General features: G+C 42.6%; 1 protein-coding gene across 1 annotated transcript; it reads right to left on the bottom strand.

Moving 5' to 3' along the window:
* Positions 1–1866: 1866 nt before the first annotated feature.
* LOC119354697 (U3 small nucleolar RNA-associated protein 6 homolog) lies at positions 1867–7947 on the bottom strand. Its single transcript, XM_037621441.1, has 6 exons — positions 7357–7947; positions 4270–4926; positions 3353–3835; positions 2868–3040; positions 2311–2494; positions 1867–2216 (listed from the first exon to the last, which is right to left on the bottom strand). The coding sequence occupies exons 1-6, from the start codon at positions 7813–7815 to the stop codon at positions 2127–2129; spliced, it is 2046 nt and encodes a 681-aa protein (XP_037477338.1). The 5' UTR covers positions 7816–7947; the 3' UTR covers positions 1867–2126.
* Between the last annotated feature and the right edge of the window lie 15127 nt (positions 7948–23074).

Below are 23074 nucleotides of genomic sequence, written 5' to 3'. Positions count from 1 at the left end.
GATTAATATTGAATATATTTCAACTACTTTGAATTTTTAAATGAGTGAAATCTGTAATCGAAACGAGTGAAATGGATGAAATTTGTAATTGAAACGAGTGAATCAGTTATTGAAATTAGTGAATTAGTGAATCAATTTTTGAAATGAGTGAAATCTGTTATTTGAAACGAGTGAAATGAGTAAAATGAGATGAAATCAATTTTTTAAATGACTGAAATCTATTATTGAAACGAGTGAAATGTGTTACATATACTATTGAAACAAGTGAAATGAGTGAATAATGTTATCAAAACAAGTGAAATGAGTGAAATCTGCTTTTGAAAAGAGTGAAATATGTTATTGAAACGAGTGAAATGTGTTACTAAAAAATTTAAACTAGCCAAAATATATCCAAAAATGATCTTGGTCTAAAGGTCCTTTTGTCAGGAGTTCAAATATATAAAAAGTTTTGAAATCAAAATATTAGTTTAAAAGATGTAAATGATTTAAGTTAGGAAAGGTGAAATAAAAAGGATAGATTTGTTTGGGGGAGAGAGGAGAGAAGAGAGATGCACATGCCGATATGACACCATGTGTACCAGCTGATGTGATGTGCATGGCGATGTATGGTGGAGACTTGGATTGTGCGTGCAATGAGTTAGACAAAGTCCAGGTCCGTCTGAAGGAGGCACCCGGTGCAACATCCCTTTTGGCAGTGCATCAATTTAGTAATTATTTTTTTAAAATAAGTACGTAATAAATTGCTACCAAATTTATGGTTACTTTAGGAAAATCAAAGAAATGTGCTGATGGTATAGATACATAACATGGCCCAGAAAAAAACCAAAGGTACCCGATGTAATACCCCCCTTAGCATTGCGTCAGTTTGGAAACTTTTTGTTAAAAAGAGTACTCCCCTGTCCTATAATACGAGACATTCTTACATCCAAAATACTCACATGTTAAATGTAATAGCGTTTTATATTATAAGATAGAGGGAGTAGTTAATTGCATACTACTGGCATGATTAGTTTGGGAAAATGAAAGAAACATGCAAATTGTAAGGCATTTGGACGACGAGATCTGTGGGAGGTTGTCTTTTTGGAAAACAATACATAAAAAATCATGTTTTAAATTTTCAAAAGAATTCTCAAAAATCATACGCAGTCATATGGATGTATTCTACATGTGTAAAGTTTGACGACAAAATACAATATGATGAGAGCTACACAAAAAACACAAGTTCATGAACTCTTAATAAGGAACAATGAACTCTTAATAAGGAACAATGCGTATACGGTTCACTATTTTCAAAATTATGATTGTTTCTTTTTTGTGTATCTCTCACCATAATGTATATCATCTTTAAAAAAGCGTTGCAGAGGCCGGTATTCAGGTCGCTCGCTCGAGATCGCAGGCTTAATTGCGGAGTAGTTGTGGAGTCCTAGCTCGTAGGGTCAGAAGAATTGAATACGAACAGAACAGAGGATGAACCATCCCTGTCTGACGAAAAAAATGAATACGAACAGGACTAGCAGCTGCTTCAGTATCCAGCCTCTTTCAGAGTAAAATATGAGCACCAAAAATGCACACAAGAACAAAGCAATTTGTTTGTTCGATATATGCTTTCTCACCGAGACCAAGAGCGACCCATTGAGCCTGGCCGTCAGCGTCAGCTGAAAACTACTCCCTCCGTTCCAAAATAGATGACCCAACTTTATACTAACTTAGTATAAAGTTGAGTCATCTATTTTGAAAGAGGGAGTAGTCTCTAATACCAGCAGCTTGGAGCACTGCAATTTAGCCGATGCTAATCCTCTGTTCTAGCTGAGACTAACAGCACAGATTCGTAGCGCTATAACAGAAACTGCCCTTATCACGCAAATGGAAGCCCTCGCAACAATTTGTAGTAGATAAACAGGTGGTGGACATGTATCTGCAGCCTCTGCTGCTGATAGATTGACTGTTTTCGCAAATACAAGCTATTCCAGTTTACTCGGAACATCCCACGAGCACATAAAATTCTTCGGACCGACAAAAAAAGAAAAGCCAAAACTTATGTCAAGTCTGACTTACATATGCCTATAGCAACAGACAAATCAATACAATCAAAAATGGTATTACATGGTACACATGAGGACAGGTTGCTAACTACGGGGAATGTCGAGCGCGGTGGAGTCATTGAGCACCTTGCGGGCGCGCCAGTAGATAGCATTTGATGTTTCTGATGTTCCCGCCTGTTTACATAATACAAATGTCTCAACCAGTAAGCAATTGATTTTGATGCAGGTAAACGAGGAAAAGAGTCTAATTGCCAATATGTAACCATACCGTCAACTCCATATTGTAGTACTTCCTCCATAGTTCCCTTTCTTGTGGATAGAGGCTGATTGCTGAATCATAGAGCTTGCGCGCGTTTACAAGGCCATCATTGTTTCCGATTGATGCAAGGCTAGCTTCCAGCTCTATGCAGAACTGGAAGAACTTAAGACTGGGGCGCGGTAAAGCCAAAAATCTGCATGGACACGTGAGTGTCAGAAACATGCCCCCTCAATGTCACATACAACCCACTAACCGATCTTAGGTCTCCCAACAACGAAATATCGACTAAACTCGTCTCTGTTAGACCTTCAATGCATGAGTTCATTGTAATGAAAGGGGACAATGAAGACTGATAATATATCTGAACTAAGTACAAGAAATATTTCTGAAGGAACCTCTCTGCGCTTATGACTATATAAAACCGTTAATTCATAGCATGTTAGGCTCAATGTCAAAACACTGAGAAATTGCTAGAAATGCTCTGCTCATTTTACTCATGTAAATGAGCAAGGCAACTCAACATCAGCATTGCAAATGGTATCACTGAAGGACCATTAATTTCATACCTCTTATACATTTTCCTAGCTTGCTTAATACCATCTTTCTGCAAAACCCATCCGACAAAAGCTGAAGAGACGGAAGCTCCACAATCACTCCCACCAGCTGAACTTAATGATAGCGTTGCACATTTCACCAGCTTTTCGAAATATATCTTTTCATGAGAAAACAATTTCATCGCCTGCAATGCAATTACAAGCAATTTCATCACATTTACAGACAAGTAGTCCAATCAGTATAACAATATGTAAGATATTGACATAGAAAGTAAAACGCATATCAACGAGACAAATGAAATAGAAGACAAAGAGCATATGCCATACTAAAGTTGATATAAAAGTAATAAATCCATAACCATAATCACACATCCACACTAGAACAGAGGAGCAAAAGTTAATTTTTTTGGTAGGATAGGTCCAGAGACAACGGAATAAATTTCTGGAAACTAGAGAGCCATGATCATTAGGAAAGCACAAGATAAGGCTAGACATACCGTATGCCAGAGTCCCTCAGCCTTGGCTATGGATAACTTCGGAAGTACAATATTAAATAAATCAAACAGAGAACTTAGATTCTCCTCACTAAAGGAAGCACTGCCGGTAGCAGTAGCAAGTGACTTTATCTCTATAGAAGCTCTCAAGTTCCACAGATTTGCAGCCTGTGAAAGAGGACCACTGCAGAGCTTTTCTGCAAGATTCTTAGCTTCCTCCAATCTTTCAGGTGCTTCCTCTGATCTTCCAAGTTTCAAACAAAGTGAGACATACTGGCAGGCAAGATCCTCGGAGAGACATCCACACGATTCAGCATTTTCAAAAACTTTCAGTATAGCTGAAGTGAATTCTGAAGCATCAAAATCAGCATCATGGAATAATGAGATGGAGTCCTCTCTGTCGGAGAATACAACACCCAACCAGAAGTTTGCATACAGGGAGTACATTTTGGAAGTAGGCAACTTTCTGACAGCTTCATCATACACCTAGAATCAAAGACACGTATTAAGAACATTCAAAATATTGTGTTCAATGAGCAATCAGTGACACTGATATATTGGGAAAAAATACTGTGAGATGGTGTATCAAAATCAGCGCTGTTTGTGCTGAGTTTAAGGTGCTACCAGCTATAGGGTAAGCAATCTACTGTATGGACAAGTCCAGCTGAAATATCAAATTTTGAGCAACACTTTTTATGACAAGCATATAGTGATACTACTTACCATGAACATCAACTTAGCACTAATCAAGTCATGGGCAAAACTACCATCCAGAAAGCATTTCATTACAGGAACAGATGACCAAGGCACATTAATCAACAAGTATGTGCCTTTTTCATCCGAAGGAATTCAAAAAGATTTACTTGCATTGATAATTTGTGATGGAGAATAAGTAATAAAGTGACGGCACAATTTTTCACCTGAATTGATTTGTTAAGCTTATCCAATACAGCTTCCTTTCTATTCAAAGTACTGGAATTAGTGGAGTCACTAAGCTGAAGCCTAGCGAGCCAATCCCAGTAGTCCTCATTATGAGAGAAATCTTTCTTCAGGTCATCCATGACCTCTAACCTCAGCTCTTCAGAATGTGCCAGCTCAACACTATTTAATATATCCAAAATTTTCTTCCTCAAGGTTAAGCTTGACGGAAGAGCTTCCATAGCACCATGATAAATTGTTCGGATGATTAACACTCCTTGCTGCCAAAATAGATCTTCCTTGTCCTCCAAAGCAACATCCTCCAAGCCAGACTCCTTGGGACTGTCACCTTGTTCATCAAGTGACATGAACAATTCTTTGTTCTCCTCTTTCCATTGACCCGAATCATCACTACTTTTTTGCAGTGTCTTCACATCCTCCCCAAGAGCTACCTTTCGAGCCTTAAGCTTGTTAAGGTAGGTAAGCTCCATACGAAGATATTCAATCCACATATCTTCAGATTCTGGACAAGATCTGAGACCACTCTGCATAAGTGCACGTGCTGCAGCAACATTCAAGTTCTGATCAAATTCCCACGCTGCTGCATACATCCAAAGCCCAGGAACGTTGGGATGGTAACGAATGGCTTGCGCCATAACCTGCAAATAAAACAACAAACATGAGAATACTAACATTAATACTAAGTCAGTCCCGCATTTAACAGTTTTATATCTTGCGCTGGACAAATTCACTTACCTTATCAACAGTCACCAACCCAAAATGCAACTATAAGCAGGTACAAAAGAACAAGAAAATCTCCTAACCTTTATGGTTTTGATAGACTCTAACCTAAATCTTATTGTAGATTCCACACTCAACAAACGACTGGCATATAAAGAACATGAAAACCACAGCCTTTTGTCAATTAATGGCGCAAAATACACATCACATTTCTTAATCAAATACATACCCCTACATGGTGACCTCATAGCACCAAAAAACTTCTTATAAGATTACATGATAATCCGAAATGAAACACGCCACAATCATTTCCACTACAGCTTTCTTGTCTTATCCCTCCAGAAATCCTCAAACTGATGCGGCAATACCTAATAGGTGATTATTGACCAAATCTGGATCCATGAACAATTGCTGCACCTATCAATGTGAAGTATTCATCCCATTACTACCACATCTATCCCTGTATTCGCCCCAGCAACCACCGCCAAGATAGCTGCCAGCACTACCACTGCCCCATGGTCCACCTCCATAATCCATAGCTAGTGGTACAGGGGTTTAACTTTTGGCTCAAGATATCCCTACGCCTATTCTACGAAAACCTTCACCCAAATTCAACTTTCTCAAAAACTTCTTGAAAATATGCACATTACTGCTGAGATTCGGAACCCCAGATGGCACCCTTGTAACCCCACCTTGTTTGGGAGGCAAATCAGGGTACTCATCATTAACCAAGAAACAATTATTGGGCAGCAACAACTGTTTACCAGCTTGTAGAGGGCAAACTTTCAGCATATGCCACAGTTGAATTCCCAGTCTAATGTATAGCAATTGGACGCATAAGGCAATTTACCTGGCATAAATATTCACCCAAAATTGCAACCCGCATCCTACTTGGCCCTAAATTTCTAAGCTCACCAATCCAGAGTGCTCAGAAGGCCATCTCAACTTTCCGAAGTTTCCAAGCATAAACAATGTTTGTGCCCTCCCAAAATCACATAGTTTCAAGCATGGAAAAAATAGCAGGCTGTAGCACCTGTATAGCATTTTAGACGAGCTCCCGCTACGGCGATGCGGTTTCTACTGCTACTGCAGCTGCGCCCACTGAAGCACCTCTAACCTCTGCTAAATACCATAGCAGTTAGAGGAGCTTAGCGCCGCTATTCCAAATTTGCCAGTCAGAGTGCTAGAGAAGAAGCCCGCGTCAGTTTCCATCATGCAGCAGCCCAAAACCCAGTCCATAAACCAGCACCAATGATTAGAAAGCCTAGACTAGCCATTCTCCTCTCTTCTCCACCCAAAAGACTGCAGAGTCTGAGGAGACTGCATACTGCGGCTGCTTCAGTGAACACCATATTTATGGGTTTACGAATTTACATCTCTATAAATATACTTAGCTCCCTGGTAGTCTGGTGCATCGTGGATGGATTAGACAAGTGGGTCCCAGTAAGAGTGTGTTTGTTGTTTTTAGCAGCTTAGATCAAGATATTGGGAAGGCTTTTGGTAGGCTGCATCCCTCAAACAGGTCCACGTGGTGCAAAAAAAACACGTTCGATACCATACACGGGGCCTGGCTCGCACGCTCACAAACGTTAAAGCAGCCCAGAACCTGGCTCGCTAGGAACGCTCGAATCAACCGTTTCCAGCGAGCTAGGCTGAGTCGAGCGCAAAAGGGGACACGGCATACATTGCGGTGCAGGGAGGAATAGGCGCGGAGCTGGCGGAAGACCAAAAGCTGCCGACGCGGGATGGCACGAAATCTAGCATCAACCCCTCCTCCCCCACACACATTTACTCGCTCACCTCTAGCGCTAGGGAAAACCCAACCTCAGTTCTTGGCACCAGCGGCAGCGGCGGCGAATCAGATCAGCGGAAGTGATGGCGAAGGCGGTGACTTCAATCTTCGGCAGCAGGACCTTCTTCTCCCTGTCGTCTTCGACTCCGTCTCGTCCTCCTCGTTTCATCTAAATGTGCTGAAATTCCTCATTTCCAGACCATATATGACATGTTTTTTCTACAATCCACTGGATAGTTTAGATTCCCCTAGCCTGCTATAGCTATTATAGCTTCAGGGGAAGGCCGCCGTTAAACTATTTAGCACGCTACTTAAAAACCTTGAACTTTTCAAGTCAAGAACAAGAGCAACTCAGCAGCGATGAAAATCAAGCATTACGAACCTCAATCATAACCCCTCACTGTATGTGCCCACGCTGCAGCCCTAAATATTACAATTTCCCACAGATTAGTTGCTGCACGAAGAGCTCTACATAGAAAAGCTGACAACTTTGATCCTCCTCGACACAACTACCATTTGATGCCGTATTGTGGACAGGTAAGTATTTGATGCCTACCTGCTTCATCCGGCCGTGGCCCTTCTGGCGGCAGAACTCGAGGTAGCGGAACCAGAGGTCGAGGTCGCCCTTGAACCTGACGGTGGCCATCCTGTAGACGTCCAGGACGCTGAGGACTCCGGCGAAGTCGGAGATGGACTTGGCCCACTTCTTCTTCCTCTTCTTCCTCTTTTTGCCATCCTCGTTCGTGTCGTTATCCTCGTCGGAGTGGGTAGGGTTAGGCGTGGCGCGTATGATGGCGCGCTTGCGCAGGTCCCGGAGCGCGTCGACGCGGAGCAGGTAGGCGATGTAGTCGAGGAAGTCGGCCTTGCGCGGGGAGTGACGGCGGAGGCGGAACTCGAAGTCGCGGCGGCGGCGCACGACCTCGGCGAGCTCGGCGCGGGTGAAGAGGCCCCGGCGCTCGAGGTCGTCGAGCTCATCGGACATCCGCTCGAGGCGGTACTGCACCGTGTCCGCCATCTCGGCGCCGGCGCGGTCGAGATGATGCTAGGGTTTAGGGTTTTGGTTGCGGCGTGGAGGAGGGGAGGGGAGGGGAGAGCTGCCACGGCAACGAGGAGAGGGTAGAGAAAAGAGTGAGGGGGTGGTCGCGCCGTCGCTGTGGGAGAGGGGGATGGTGTGCGTTGAGCGGGCTGCTGGGCTGACGCAACGCAAGTTGGGTCAAACTTCGGGCCCTTAGTGGGTTATTATATGCTATATCGGGCTGGCCACTTGAGGCCATTTCTTGTTCTAAAATTTGTCTCAAAAAAATCTTGTTCTTTTTTTAGGAAAAAATATCTTGTTCTAAAATAAATGGGCTGTAGGATTTTTTTTTTGAAGGCTGTAGGATTTTTGCACTCGGCTGTCAGGCCATACATCTTCTATCTTTTATCGTTCCAACCTATTGGTGTTAGCTTTTGATGATTGAATGAACCTCGAAAAGGGAGAAAAGGCCTCTGGAATTATCATTTTAGGTCGCTCACGCTTCACCTTCCCCGTTGAGTCTTTGTATTGCCGCTGATCTCTCTTCCGCTGCCACGTCCAATGCTCTCCCGGTCACAAGTGCACAGTGAACGACAACATTCATCATCAATAATTACATCGCCCTGCATTACCTACAATGCCCCTCATGCCTTGATGCTTCATTGCCCTCAACGCCTTCGTGTCAGGTTGAGTTTTTAAGGGTCAACAAATGCTTTGCATGTGCACAATTATTAGTCTATAAAGAACATCGAGTTGTGTTTGAGCATGGGAGCTATTGTCTCGCTTACGAGATGTAGCTCGGACATGTATGTATAGAGGTTAATGTGAGATGTAACTCCAGCTCGTCTACAACGTTGTGGCAGCTGGGTTGGCCTAAAAAGTATTGTTGCTTCATTCGCTTCCTTTAAATCCTCGTTTGCTTTGTCTAGAGCGAGCAACTGAAGCAATGACCTGAGCAGTCATCCGAGCAAGTGACTAGAGCGAGCAACTGAAGCAATGACCTAATTTCAAATGCATGGTCGACATATGCGAGGTGTAATAGGAATCCGTATGAGTGATATATATATATATAGCTCTGGCAATGTTGCTCCGGCTCATCTCTAGCGTGAGATGTTGTGTCATCTGAATGGGTTGGCGAGTGAAATGGTTCATGGGAAGGTTCTAAACATAGGTGATAGGTTCGTGGAACCTTTCATCGGTTTTGGATGGTTTTAGAGAGGTTCTATTTCTTTTACCTTTTTATTTGTCTCTTTACGACGTTCATCATGCTTTCTTTCGAGTTTTGTTTTTTTCTATTTCCATTTCTCACATTTTTTTCTGTATTCAAATATATGTTGATTTTTCTTAATATACATTTTTCATATAAAAGCTTTACATTATTATGATACACATTCAACATTTTCCGAATACATGAGGATTGTTTTTTCTCAAATACATGCTTCAAAAAATAGTACATGGTTAACATTTTTTTCAAATACATGTTGAATATCCTTTGAATATATGTAAAACATTTTTTTGATACACCTAAACATTTTTTTTAAATGTGTGATGAAAGTTTATTCAACTACATGTTAAAAAATCATATACACATGACACTTTTGATTGCCACGCATAAAAAGTTTTTCAAGATGAACAATTTTCAAAATATATGTTCGAACATTTTATTGAATACAAGTTAAAACAATCATATACATGTTCAATTTTTTAACAGCATAGAATATCATAAAATTATATGAACATTTTTCTGACTAGATAAAAAATTAAAATGTCATGAATAAAGTTTTTCAAATGCGTGAACCTTTTTAAAATTATGTGAATTTTTAAAATCATATATGAAAATAAAAATGTCATGGTCATTTTCATTGAGATGTGTGAATAGTTTTCTAATGTCAACAGTGGCAGAGCTTCATGGGGGGCAACCTGAGCAATGCCCCCCCCCCCAGGCTGCCCCGGCTCATAAGAACCGAAAAGTAATGTTCACACTTTTGTATCCAAGACCTGGCACCTTCAAATATTGGAAAAGAAACTCTAGGAGGTTGATGTATCTGCTGCCAATATTAATACCCGAGGGTCAACCGCTATGGCGAATAGATCCGGGAATCGAGCGGCCAGGGGGGAGTCCCCTACCCAACGATCGAACCAAAACAGGGTCGAGGACCCGGAGCCAACCGAGATGGACATGCAGATGCGTAGCACGGGTAGGAGCTAGATCACGGCCTGCCAGAACTGGGAGCCACCAGATCGCTGTCAGAAAGCTAGCGGTTGGCCCCGAAGGTACTTATTGTGGATTATGGTAAGCCATAGTCCTCCCTCCCCATTGGCGATGCGCCATAGCCATCGGGTCAGGAGAGCAATGTTCATGCGCTGAGAAGACAAGATCCCAAGACCACCCTGGTCCTTGGGTTTGTAAATGTCTGGCCAGCTCATCATATGGTTTTTCTGCTTATCCCCCTCGCCTGCCCAGAAAAACCTGGACTGGTATTTGGCGATCTCCTGATGGAGTGTCCCATGGAGGCTGTAGAAGCTCATGAGAAACCAGGGTAGGCTGGCAAGCGAGGAGTTAATGAGGATCACCCGGGCCGCCTTCGAGAGCCACCTCCCCTTCCAGGGCTCTACCGGGTGCTGCATCTGGGTCACGGTCGCGCGAAGGTTGATAACCCACAAGTATAGGGGATCGCAACAGTTTTCGAGGATAGAGTATTCAACCCAAATTTATTGATTCGACACAAGGGGAGCCAAAGAATATTCTCAAGTATTAGCAGCTGATTTATCAATTCAACCACACCTGAAAACTTAATATCTGCAGCAAAGTATTTAGTAGCAAAGTAATATGATAGTAGTGGTAACGATAGCAAAAGTAATATTTTTGGTTTTATAGTGATTGTAACAGTAGCAACGGAAAAGTAAATAAGCGAAGAATAATATATGAAAAGCTCGTAGGCAATGGATCGGTGATGGATGATTATGTCGGATGCGATTCCTCATGCAATAGTTATAACCTAGGGTGACACAGAACTAACTCCAGTTCATCAATGTAATGTAGGCATGTATTCCGAATATAGTCATACGTGCTCCAATTCATCAATGTAATGTAGGCGTATTCTAATGTAAGCAATTCAGTTGACAAACTGAAAGTGATAAAGAAAAACTTTTACAAACTCTGTTTGCTCTTGTTGTTGTAAATATGTAAAGTCGGCATTCAAGTTTTCAGCAAAGATTATGAACTCACCATATTCACAATAACATTTAGGTCTCATGTTTACTCATATCAATGACATAATCAACTAGCGAGCAATAATAATAAATCTCGGATGACAACACTTTCTCAAAACAATCATAATATGATATAACAAGATGGTATCTCGCTAGCCCTTTCTGAGACCGCAAAACATAAATGCAGAGCACCTTTAAAGATCAAGGGCTGACTGGAAATTCTAATTCATGGTAAAAGAGATCCAGTCACAGTCATACTCAATGTAAACTAATAGTAATGCATGCACATGACAGCGGTGCTCTTCAACTGGTGCTTTTTAATAAGAGGATGGTGACTCAACAAAAAGGTAAATAGATAGGCCCTTCTCAAAGGGAAGCAGGGATTTGCAGAGGTGTCAGAGCTCGAGTTTTGAAACAGATATAAATAATTTTTTGAGTGGTATACTTTCATTGTCAACATAACAACCAAGAGATCTCGATATCTTCCATGCTACACACATTATAGGCGGTTCCCAAACAGAATGGTAAAGTTTATACCCCCCCATCACCAAAAAACATCAATCCATGGCTTGTCCGAAACAATGGGTGCCTCCAACTAACAACAATCCCGAGGGAGTTTTGTTTGCAATTATTTTAATTTAAGCATGAGACTGAGCATCCCGGTTACCAGCCATTTTCTCGTGAATGATGAGCAGATTCTACTCATCGTGAGAATAACCCACCTATCATGGAAGATATAGACAGCCCTAGTTGATACATGAGCTATTCGAGCATACAAAACAGTGTTTATTTGAAGGTTTAGTGTTTGGCACATACAAATTTACTTGGAACGACAGGTAGATACCGTATATAGGAAGGTATGGTGGAGTCATATGGAATAACTTTGGGGTTTATGGAGTTGGATGCACAAGCAGTATTCCCGCTTAGTACAAGTGAAGGCTAGAAAGAGACTGGGAAACGACCAGCTAGAGAGCGACAACAGTCATGAACATGCATTAAAATTAATCAACACTGAATGCAAGCATGAGTAGGATATAATTCACCATGAACAGAAATATCGTGGAGGCTATGTTGATTTGTTTCAACTACATGCGTGAACATGTGCCAAGTCAAGCCACTCAAATCGTTAAATGAGGATACCACCCTATTGTTGGGGAACGTAGTAATTTCAAAAATTTCCTACGCACACGCAAGATCATGGTGATGCATAGCAATGAGAGGGGAGAGTGTTGTCTACGTACCCTCGTAGACCGATAGCGGAAGCGTTATGACAACGCGGTTGATGTAGTCGTACGTCTTCACGGCCCGACCGATCAAGCACCGAAACTACAGCACCTCCGAGTTCTAGCACACGTTCAGCTCGATGACGATCCCTGGACTCCGGTCCAGCAAAGTGTCGGGGAAGAGTTCCGTCAGCACGATGGCGTGGTAACGATCTTGATGTTCTACCGTCGCAGGGCTTCGCCTAAGCACCGCTAGAATATTATCGAGGATTATGGTGGAAGGGGGCACCGCACACGGCTAAGAAAACGATCACGTGGATCAACTTGTGTGTCTAGGGGTGCCCCTGCCCCCCTATATAAAGGAGAAATGGGAGGAGGCCGGCCGGCCCTATGGCGCGCCAAGGAGGAGTCCTCCTCCTAGTAGGAGTAGGACTCCTACTAGGAGGGGGAAGGAAGTGGGGAGGGAGAAGGAAAGGGGGGCGCCGCCCCCCCCCTCTCCTAGTCCAATTCGGACCAGGGGAGAGGAGGCGTGCGGCCCACCCTGGGTGCCCCTCTCTCTCTCCACTAAGGCCCATATGGCCCATTACTTCTCCCGGGGGGTTCCGGTAACCCTCCGGCTCTCCGGATTTCTCCGAAATCACCCGGAACACTTCCGGTGTCCGAATATAGCCGTCCAATATATCAATCTTTATGTCTCGACCATTTCGAGACTCCTCGTTATGTCCATGATCACATCCGGGACTCCGAACTAACTTCGGTACATCAAAACTCATAAACTCATAATATAACTGTCATCGAAACCTTAAGCGTGCGGACCCTACGGGTTTGAGAACAATGTAGACATGACCGAGACACGTCTCCGGTCAATAACCAATAGCGGAACCTGGATGCTCATATTGGCTGCCACATATTCTACGAAGATCTTTATCGGTCAGACCGCATAACAACATACGTTGTTCCCTTTGTTATCGGTATGTTACTTGCCCGAGATTCGATCGTCGGTATCTCAATACCTAGTTCAATCTCGTTACCGGCAAGTCTCTTTACTCGTTCCGTAATACATCATCTCGCAACTAACTCATTAGTTGCAATGCTTGCAAGGCTTATGTGATGTGCATTACCGAGAGGGCCCAGAGATACCTCTCCGACAATCAGAGTGACAAATCCTAATCTCGAAATACGCCAACCCAACATTTACCTTTGGAGACACCTGTAGAGCTCCTTTATAATCACCCAGTTATGTTGTGACGTTTGGTAGCACACAAAGTGTTCCTCCGGCAAACGGGAGTTGCATAATCTCATAGTCATAGGAACATGTATAAGTCATGAAGAAAGCAATAGCAACATACTAAATGATCGGGTGCTAAGCTAATGGAATGGGTCATGTCAATCACATCATTCTCCTAATAATGTGATCTCGTTAATCAAATGACAACACATGTCTATGGTTAGGAAACATATCCATCTTTGATTAACGAGCTAGTCAAGTAGAGGCATACTAGTGACGTTTAGTTTGTCTATGTATTCACACAAGTATTATGTTTCCGGATAATACAATTCTAGCATGAATAATAAACATTTATCATGATATAAGGAAATAAAATAATAACATTATTATTGCCTCTAGGGCATATTTCCTTCAGTCTCCCACTTGCACTAGAGTCAATAATCTAGTTCACATCGCCATGTGATTCAACACTAATAGTTCACATCACCATGTGATTAACACCCATAGTTCACATTGTCATGTGACCTATACCCAAAGGGTTTACTAGAGTCAGTAATCTAGTTCACATCGTTTATGTGATTAACACCCAAAGAGTACTAAGGTGTGATCATGTTTTGCTTGTGAGATAATTTTAGTCAACGGGTCTGTCACATACAGATCCGTAAGTATTTTGCAAATTTCTATGTCAACAATGCTCTGCACGGAGCTACTCTAGCTAATTGCTCCCACTTTCAATATGCATCCAGATTGAGACTTAGAATCATCTGGATCAGTGTCAAAGTTTGCATCGACGTAACCCTTTACGACGAACCTTCTGTCACCTCCATAATCGAGAAACATATCCTTATTCCACTAAGGATAATTTTGACCAATGTCCAGTGATCTACTCCTAGATCACTGTTGTACTCCCTTGCCAAAAACAGTGTAGGGTATACAATAGGTACACAGCACGGCAACTTTATAGAACCTATGATTGAGGCATAGGGAATGACTTTCACTCTCTTTCTATCTTCTGCCGTGGTCGGGCTTTGAGTCTTACTCAATTTCACACCTTGTTACACAGGCAAGAACTCTTTCTTTGACTGTTCCATTTTGAACTACTTCAAAATCTTGTCAAGGTATGTACTCATTGAAAAAACTTATCAAGCGTCTTGATCTATCTCTATAGATCTTGATGCTCAATATGTAAGCAGCTTCACTGAGGTCTTTATTTGAAAAAATCTTATTCAAGTATCCCTTTATGCTATCCAGAAATTCTATATCATTTCCGATTAGTAATATGTCATCTACATATAATATCAGAAATGCTACAGAGCTCCCACTCACTTTCTTGTAAATACAGGCTTCTCCAAAAGTCTGTACAAAACCAAATGCTTTGATCACACTATCAAAGCGTTTATTCCAACTCCGAGAGGCTTGCACCAATCCATAGATGGATCGCTGGAGCTTGCACATTTTGTTAGCACCTTTAGGATTGACAAAACCTTCTGGTTGCATCATATATAACTCTTCTTTAATAAATCCATTAAGGAATGGAGTTTTGTTTATCCATTTGCCAGATTTCATAAAATGCGGCAATTGCTAACATGATTCAGACAGACTTAAGCATAGATACGAGTGAGAAACTCTCATCGTAGTCAACACCTTGAACTTGTCGAAAACCTTTTTGCGACAATTCTAGCTTTGTAGATAGTAACACTACTATCAGCGTCTGTCTTCCTCTTGAAGATCCATTTAATCTCAATGGCTTGCCGAACATCGGGCAAGTCAACAAAAGTCCATATTTTGTTCTCATACATGGATCCTATCTCAGATTTCATGGCCTTAAACCATTTTGCGGAATCTGGGCTCATCATCGCTTCCTCATAGTTCGTAGGTTCGTCATGGTCAAGTAACATGACCTCCAAAACAAGATTACCGTACCACTCTGGTGCGGATCTCACTCTGGTTTACCTACGAGGTTCGGTAGTAACTTGATCTGAAGTTACATGATCATCATCATTAGCTTCCTCACTAATTGGTGTAGTAGTCACAGGAACAGATTTCTGTGATGAACTACTTTCCAATAAGGGAGCAGGTATAGTTACCTCATCAAGTTCTACTTTCCTCCTACTCACTTCTTTCGAGAGAAACTCCTTCTCTAGAAAGTTTCCGAATTTAGCAACAAAGGTCTTGCCTTCGGATCTGTGATAGAAGGTGTATCCAATAGTTTCCTTTGGATATCCTATGAAGACACATTTTTCCGATTTGGGTTTGAGCTTATCAGGTTGAAACTTTTTCACATAAGCATTGCAACCTCAAACTTTAAGAAACGATAGCTTAGGTTTCTTGCTAAACCATAGTTCATACGATGTCATCTCAACGGATTTAGATGGTGCCCTATTTAACGTGAATGTAGCTGTCTCTAATGCATAACCCCAAAACGATAGTGGTAGATCGGTAAGAGACATCATAGATCGCACCATATCTAATAAAAGTACGGTTATGATGTTCGGACACATCATTACACTGTGGTGTTCCAGGTGGCGTGAGTAGTGAAACTATTTCACATTGTTTTTGTAAATGAAGGCCAAACTCGTAACTCAAATATTCATCTCCGCGATCAAATCGTAGAAACTTCATTTTCTTGTCATGATGATTTTCCACTTCACTCTGAAATTCTTTGAACTTTTCAAATGTTTCAGACTTATGTTTCATCAAGTAGATATACTCATATCTGCTCAAATCAACTGTGAAGATCAGAAAATAATGATACCTGCCTCGAGCCTCAATATTCATCGGACCACATACATCAGTATGTATGATTTCCAACAAATCTGTTTCTCGCTCCATTGTTCCAAAGAACGGAGTCTTAGTCATCTTGCCCATGAGGCATGGTTCGCAAGAATCAACTGATTCATAATCAAGTGATTCCAAAAGCCCATCAGCATGGAGTTTCTTCATGCGCTTTACACCAATATGACCTAAACGGCAGTGCCACAAATAAGTTGCACTATCATTATTTAACTTTGCATCTTTTGGTTTCAATATTATGATTATGTGTATCACTACGATCGAGATCCAATGAACTATTTTCATTGGGTGTGTAACCATTTATTCATGTAAACAGAACAACAACTTATTCTCTTACTTAAATGAATAACCGTATTACAATAAACATGATCAAATCATATTCATGCTCAACGCATACACCAAATAACACTTATTTAGGTTCAACACTAATCCCGAAAGTATAGGGAGTGTGTGATGATGATCATATCAATCTTGGAACCACTTCCAACACACATCGTCACTTCACCCTTAACTAGTCTCTGTTTATTCTGCAACTCCTGTTTCGAGTTACTAATCTTAGCAACTGAACTAGTATCAAATACTGAGGGGTTGCTATAAACACTAGTAAAGTACACATCAATAACATGTATATCAAATATACTTATGTTCACTTTGCCATCCTTCTTATCCGCCAATCACTTGGGGTAGTTCCGCTTCCAGTGACCAGTCCCTTTGCAGTAGAAGCACTTAGTCTTAGGCTTAACACCAGACTTGGGCTTCTTCACTTGAGTAGCAACTTGATTGATGTTCTTCTTGAAGTTCCCCTTCTTCCCTCTGCCCTTTTCTTGAAACTAGTGGTCTTGTCTACCATCAACACTTGATATTTTTCTCGATTTCTACCTTTGTCAATTTCAGCATTACGAAGAGCTTGGGAATCGTTTCCGTTATCCCTTGCATATCATAGTTCATCACGAAGTTCTACTAACTTGGTGATGGTGACTAGAGAATTCTGTTAATCACTATTTTATCTGGAAGATTAACTCCCACTTGATTCAAGCAATTGTAGTACCCAGACAATCTGAGCACATGCTCACTAGTTGAGAGATTCTCCTCCATCTTTTAGCTATAGAACTTGTTGGAGACTTCATATCTCTCAACTCGGGTATTTGCTTGAAATATTAACTTCAACTCCTGGAACATCTCATATGGTCCATGACGTTCAAAACGTCTTTGAAGTCCCGATTCTAAGCCGTTAAGCATGGTGCACTAAACTATCAAGTAGTCATCATATTGAGCTAGCCAAACGTTCATAACGTCTGCATCTGCTCCTGCAATAATTCTGTCACCTAGCGGTGCATCAAGGATATAATTCTTCTGTGCAGCAATGAGGATAAACCTCAGATTACGGATCCAATCCGCATCATTGCTACTAACATCTTTCAACACAATTTTCTCTAGGAACATATCAAAATAAACATATGAAAGCAACAACGCGAGCTATTGATCTACAACATAGATATGCTAATACTACCAGGACTAAGTTCATGATAAATTAAAGTTCAATTAATCATATTACTTAAGAACTCACACTTAGATAGACATCCCTCTAATCCTCTAAGTGATCACGTGATCCAAAACAACTAAACCATGTCCGATCATCACGTGAGATGGAGTAGTTTCAATGGTGAACATCACTATGTTGATCATATCTACTATATGATTCACGCTCGACCTTTCGGTCTCCGTGTTCCGAGGCCATATCTGTATATGCTTGGCTCGTCAAGTATAACCTGAGTATTCCGCGTGTGCAACTATTTTGCACCTGTTGTATTTGAACGTAGAGCCTATCACACCCGATCATCACGTGGTGTCTCAGCACGAAGAACTTTCGCAACGGTGCATACTCAGGGAGAACACTTCTTGATAATTAGTGAGAGATCATCTTAAAATGCTAACGTCAAACAAAGCAAAAATAAGATGTATAAAAGATAAACATCATATGCAATCAAAATATGTGACATGATATGGCCATCATCATCTTGCGCCTTTGATCTCTATCTCCAAAGTACTATCATGATCTATATCGTCACTGGCATGACACCATGATCTCCATCATCTTGATCTATATCAATGTGTCGTCACATGGTTGTCTCACCAACAATTGCTCTTGCAACTATTGCTATCGCATAGCGATAAAGTAAAGCAATTATTTGGCGCTTGCATCTCATGCAATAGAGAGATAACCATAAGGCTTTTGCCAGTTGCCGATAACTTCAACAAAACATGATCATCTCATACAACAACTTATATCTCATCACGTCTTGACCATATCACATCACAACATGCCCTGCAAAAACAAGTTAGACGTCCTCTACTTTGTTGTCGCAAGTTTTACGTGGCTGCTATAGGCTTAAGCAAGAACCAATCTTACCTACGCATCAAAAACCACAATGATAGTTTGTCAAGTTGGTGCTGTTTTAACCTTCGCAAGGGCCGGGCGTAGCCACACTCGGTTCAACTAAAGTTGGAGAAACTGACACCCGCCAGCCACCTGTGTGCAAAGCACGTCGGTAGAACCAGTCTCGCGTAAGCGTACGCGTAATGTCGGTCCGGGCCGCTTCATCCAACAATACCGCCAAGCCAAAGTATGACATGCTGGTAAGCAGTATGACTTATATCGCCCACAACTCACTTGTGTTCTACTCATGCACAACATCAACACATAAAACCTAGGCTCGGATGCCACTGTTGGGGAACGTAGTAATTTCAAAATTTTCCTACGCACACGCAAGATCATGGTGATGCATAGCAACGAGAGGGGAGAGTGTTGTCTACGTACCCTCGTAGACCGATAGCGGAAGCGTTATAACAACGCGGTTGATGTAGTCGTACGTCTTCACGGCCCGACCGATCAAGCACCAAAACTACGGCACCTCCGAGTTCTAGCACACGTTCAGCTCGATGACAATCCCCGGACTCCGATCCAGCAAAGTGTCGGGGAAGAGTTCCGTCAGCATGATGGCATGGTAACGATCTTGATGTTCTACCGTCGCAGGGCTTCGCCTAACCACCGCTACAATATTATCGAGGATTATGATGGAAGGGGGCACCGCACACGGCTAAGAAAACGATCACGTGGATCAACTTGTGTGTCTAGGGGTGCCCCTGCCCCCCTATATAAAGGAGAAAGGGGAGGAGGCCGGCCGGCCCTATGGCGCGCCAAGGAGGAGTCCTCCTCCTAGTAGGAGTAGGACTCCTACTAGGAGGGGGAAGGAAGTGGGGAGGGAGAAGGAAAGGGGGGCGCCGCCCCCCCTCTCCTAGTCCAATTCGGACTAGGGGAGAGGAGGCATGCGGCCCACCCTGGCTGCCCCTCTCTCTCTCCACTAAGGCCCATATGGCCCATTACTTCTCCCGGGGGGTTCCGGTAACCCTCCGGCTCTCCGGATTTCTCCGAAATCACCCGGAACACTTCCGGTGTCCTAATATAGCCGTCCAATATATCAATCTTTATGTCTCGACCATTTCGAGACTCCTCGTTATGTCCGTGATCACATCCGGGACTCCAAACTAACTTCGGTACATCAAAACTCCTAAACTCATAATATAACTGTCATCGAAACCTTAAGCGTGCGGACCCTACGGGTTCGAGAACAATGTAGACATGACCGAGACACGTCTCCGGTCAATAACCAATAGCGGAACCTGGATGCTCATATTGGTTGCCACATATTCTACGAAGATCTTTATCGGTCAGACCGCATAACAACATACGTTGTTCCCTTTGTCATCGGTATGTTACTTGCCCGAGATTCGATCGTCGGTATCTCAATACCTAGTTCAATCTCGTTATCGGCAAGTCTCTTTACTCGTTCCGTAATACATCATCTCGCAACTAACTCATTAGTTGCAATGCTTGCAAGGCTTATTTGATGTGCATTACCGAGAGGGCCCAGAGATACCTCTCCGACAATCGGAATGACAAATCCTAATCTCGAAATACGCCAACCCAACATTTACCTTTGGAGACACCTGTAGAGCTCCTTTATAATTGAAGGAAATATGCCCTAGAGGCAATAATAAAGTTATTATTTATTTCCTTATATCATGATAAATGTTTATTATTCATGCTAGAATTGTATTAACCGGAAACATAATACATGTGTGAATACATAGACAAACAGAGTGTCACTAGTATGCCTCTACTTGACTAGCTCGTTAATCAAAGATGGTTATGTTTCCTAACCATAAACAAAAGAGTTGTTATTTGATTAACGGGATCACATCATTAAGTGAATGATCTGATTGACATGACCCATTCCATTAGCTTAGCACCCGATCGTTTAGTATGTTGCTATTGCTTTCTTCATGACTTATACATGTTCCTATGACTATGAGATTATGCAACTCCCGTTTGCCGGAGGAACACTTTGTGTGCTACCAAACGTCACAACATAACTGGGTGATTATAAAGGAGCTCTACAGGTGTCTCCAAAGGTGCATGTTGGGTTGGCGTATTTCGAGATTAGGATTTGTCACTCTGATTGTCGGAGAGGTATCTCTAGGCCCTCTCGGTAATGCACATCACTTAAGCCTTGCAAGCATTGCAACTAATGAGTTAGTTGCGGGATGATGTATTACAAAACGAGTAAAGAGACTTGCCGGTAACGAGATTGAACTAGGTATTGGAATACCGATGATCGAATCTCGGGCAAGTAACATACCGATGACAAAGGGAACAACGTATGTTGTTATGCGGTCTGACCGATAAAGATCTTCGTAGAATATGTAGGAGCCAATATGAGCATCTAGGTTCCGCTATTGGTTATTGACCGGAGACATGTGTCGGTCATGTCTACATTGTTCTCGAACCCGTAGGGTCCGCAGCTTAATGTTACGATGACAGTTATATTATGAGTTTATGCATTTTGATGTACCGAAGTTTGTTCGGAGTCCCGGATGTGATCACGGACATGATGAGGAGTCTCGAAATGGTCGAGACATAAAGATTGATATATTGGAAGCCTATGTTTGGATACCGGAAGTGTTCCGGGTGAAATCAGGATTTTACCGGAGTACCGGGAGGTTACCGGAACCCCCCGAGAGCTAAATGGGCCATGATGGGCCTTAGTGGAAAAGAGAAGAGGCAGCCCTTCATGGTCCGCGCGCCCCTCCCCTCCCTTGGTCCGAATAGGACAAGGAGAGGGGGCCGGCCCCTCTCTCTCTTTTCCCCCCTCCGCGAATCCTATTCCAACTAGGATTGGGGGGGGGGGGAATCCTACTCCCAGAGGGAGTAGGACTCTCCTGGCGCGCCCTCCTTGGCCGGCCGCCTCCCCCCTTTAGTCCTTTATATACGGAGGCAGGGGCACCCCAGAGACACACAAGTTGATCCACGTGATCTTATTCTTAGCCGTGTGCGGTGCCCCCTTCCACCATAGTCCTCGATAATATTGTAGCGGAGTTTAGGCGAAGCCCTGCTGTAGTAGTACATCAAGATTGTCACCACACCGTCGTGCTGACGGAACTCTTCCCCGACACTTTGCGGGATCGGAGTCCGGGGATCGTCATCGAGCTGAACGTGTGCTAGAACTCGGAGGTGCCGTAGTTTCGGTGATTGATCGGTCGGGCCGTGAAGACGTACGACTACATCAACCAAACGCTTCCGTTGCGATCTATAAGGTACATAAATCATACTCTCCCCTCTCGTTGCTATGCATCACTATGATCTTGCGTGAGCGTAGGAAAATTTTGAAATTACTACGAAACCCTTCAGTGGTATCCGAGCCTAGGTTTTATATGTTGATGTTATATGCACGAGTAGAACACAAATGAGTTGTGGGCGATATAAGTCATACTGCTTACCAGCATGTCATACTTTGGTTCGGCGGTATTGTTGGACGAAGCGGCCCGGACTGACATTACGCGTACGCTTACGCGAGACCGGTTCTCCCGACGTGCTTTGCACATAGGTGGCTTGCAGGTGACAGTTTCTCCAACTTTAGTTGAATCGAGTGTGGCTACGCCCGGTCCTTGCGAAGGTTAAAACAACACCAACTTGACAAACTATCGTTGTGGTTTTGATGCGTAGGTAAGATTGGTTCTTGCTTAAGCCCGTAGCAGCCACGTAAAAACTTGCAACAACAAAGTAGAAGACGTCTAACTTGTTTTTGCAGGGCATGTTGTGATGTGATATGGTCAAGACATGATGCTAAATTTTATTGTATGAGATGATCATGTTTTGTAACCGAGTTATCGGCAACTGGCAGGAGCCATATTGTTGTCGCTTTATTGTATGCAATGCAATCGCGCTGTAATGCTTTACTTTATCACTAAACGGTAGCAATAGTCGTGGAAGCACAAGCTCGGCGAGATGACAACAATGCTACGATGGAGATCAAGGTGTCGCGCCGGTGACGATGGTGATCACAACGGTGCTTCGGAGATGGAGATCACAAGCACAAGATGATGATGGCCATATCATATCACTTATATTGATTGCATGTGATGTTTATCTTTTATGCATCTTATCTTGCTTTGATTGACGGTAGCATTATAAGATGATCTCTCACTAAATTATCAAGTAGTGTTCTCCCTGAGTATGCACCATTGCGAAAGTTCTTCGTGCTGAGACACCACGTGATGATCGGGTGTGATAGGCTCTACGTTCAAATACAACGGGTGCAAAACAATTGCACACGCGGAATACTGAGGTTATACTTGACGAGCCAAGCATATACAGATATGGCCTCGGAACACTGAGACCGAAAGGTTGAGCGTGAATCATATAGTAGATATGATCAACATAGTGATGTTCACCAATGAATCT

This window comes from Triticum dicoccoides, chromosome 2A (assembly GCF_002162155.2).
Source record: "Triticum dicoccoides isolate Atlit2015 ecotype Zavitan chromosome 2A, WEW_v2.0, whole genome shotgun sequence".
Taxonomy (NCBI): domain Eukaryota; kingdom Viridiplantae; phylum Streptophyta; class Magnoliopsida; order Poales; family Poaceae; genus Triticum; species Triticum dicoccoides.
Note: the sequence above shows the minus strand (reverse complement) of the source record. Positions and strands in the feature narration are given on the sequence as shown.

What these genes read in the sequence shown, in the direction of transcription:
- LOC119354697 (XM_037621441.1), bottom strand. Translation starts at nt 7,815, where the DNA reads ATGGCGGACACGGTGCAGTACCGCCTCGAGCGGATGTCCGATGAGCTC. An exon ending in AGCTTAACAAATCAATTCAG is followed by an intron (nt 3,836 to 4,269) that starts GTGAAAAATTGT and finishes CTTTGATTCTAG; the next exon opens with GTGTATGATGAAGCTGTCAG. An exon ending in GCTAGGAAAATGTATAAGAG is followed by an intron (nt 2,495 to 2,867) that starts GTATGAAATTAA and finishes GTGTCCATGCAG; the next exon opens with ATTTTTGGCTTTACCGCGCC.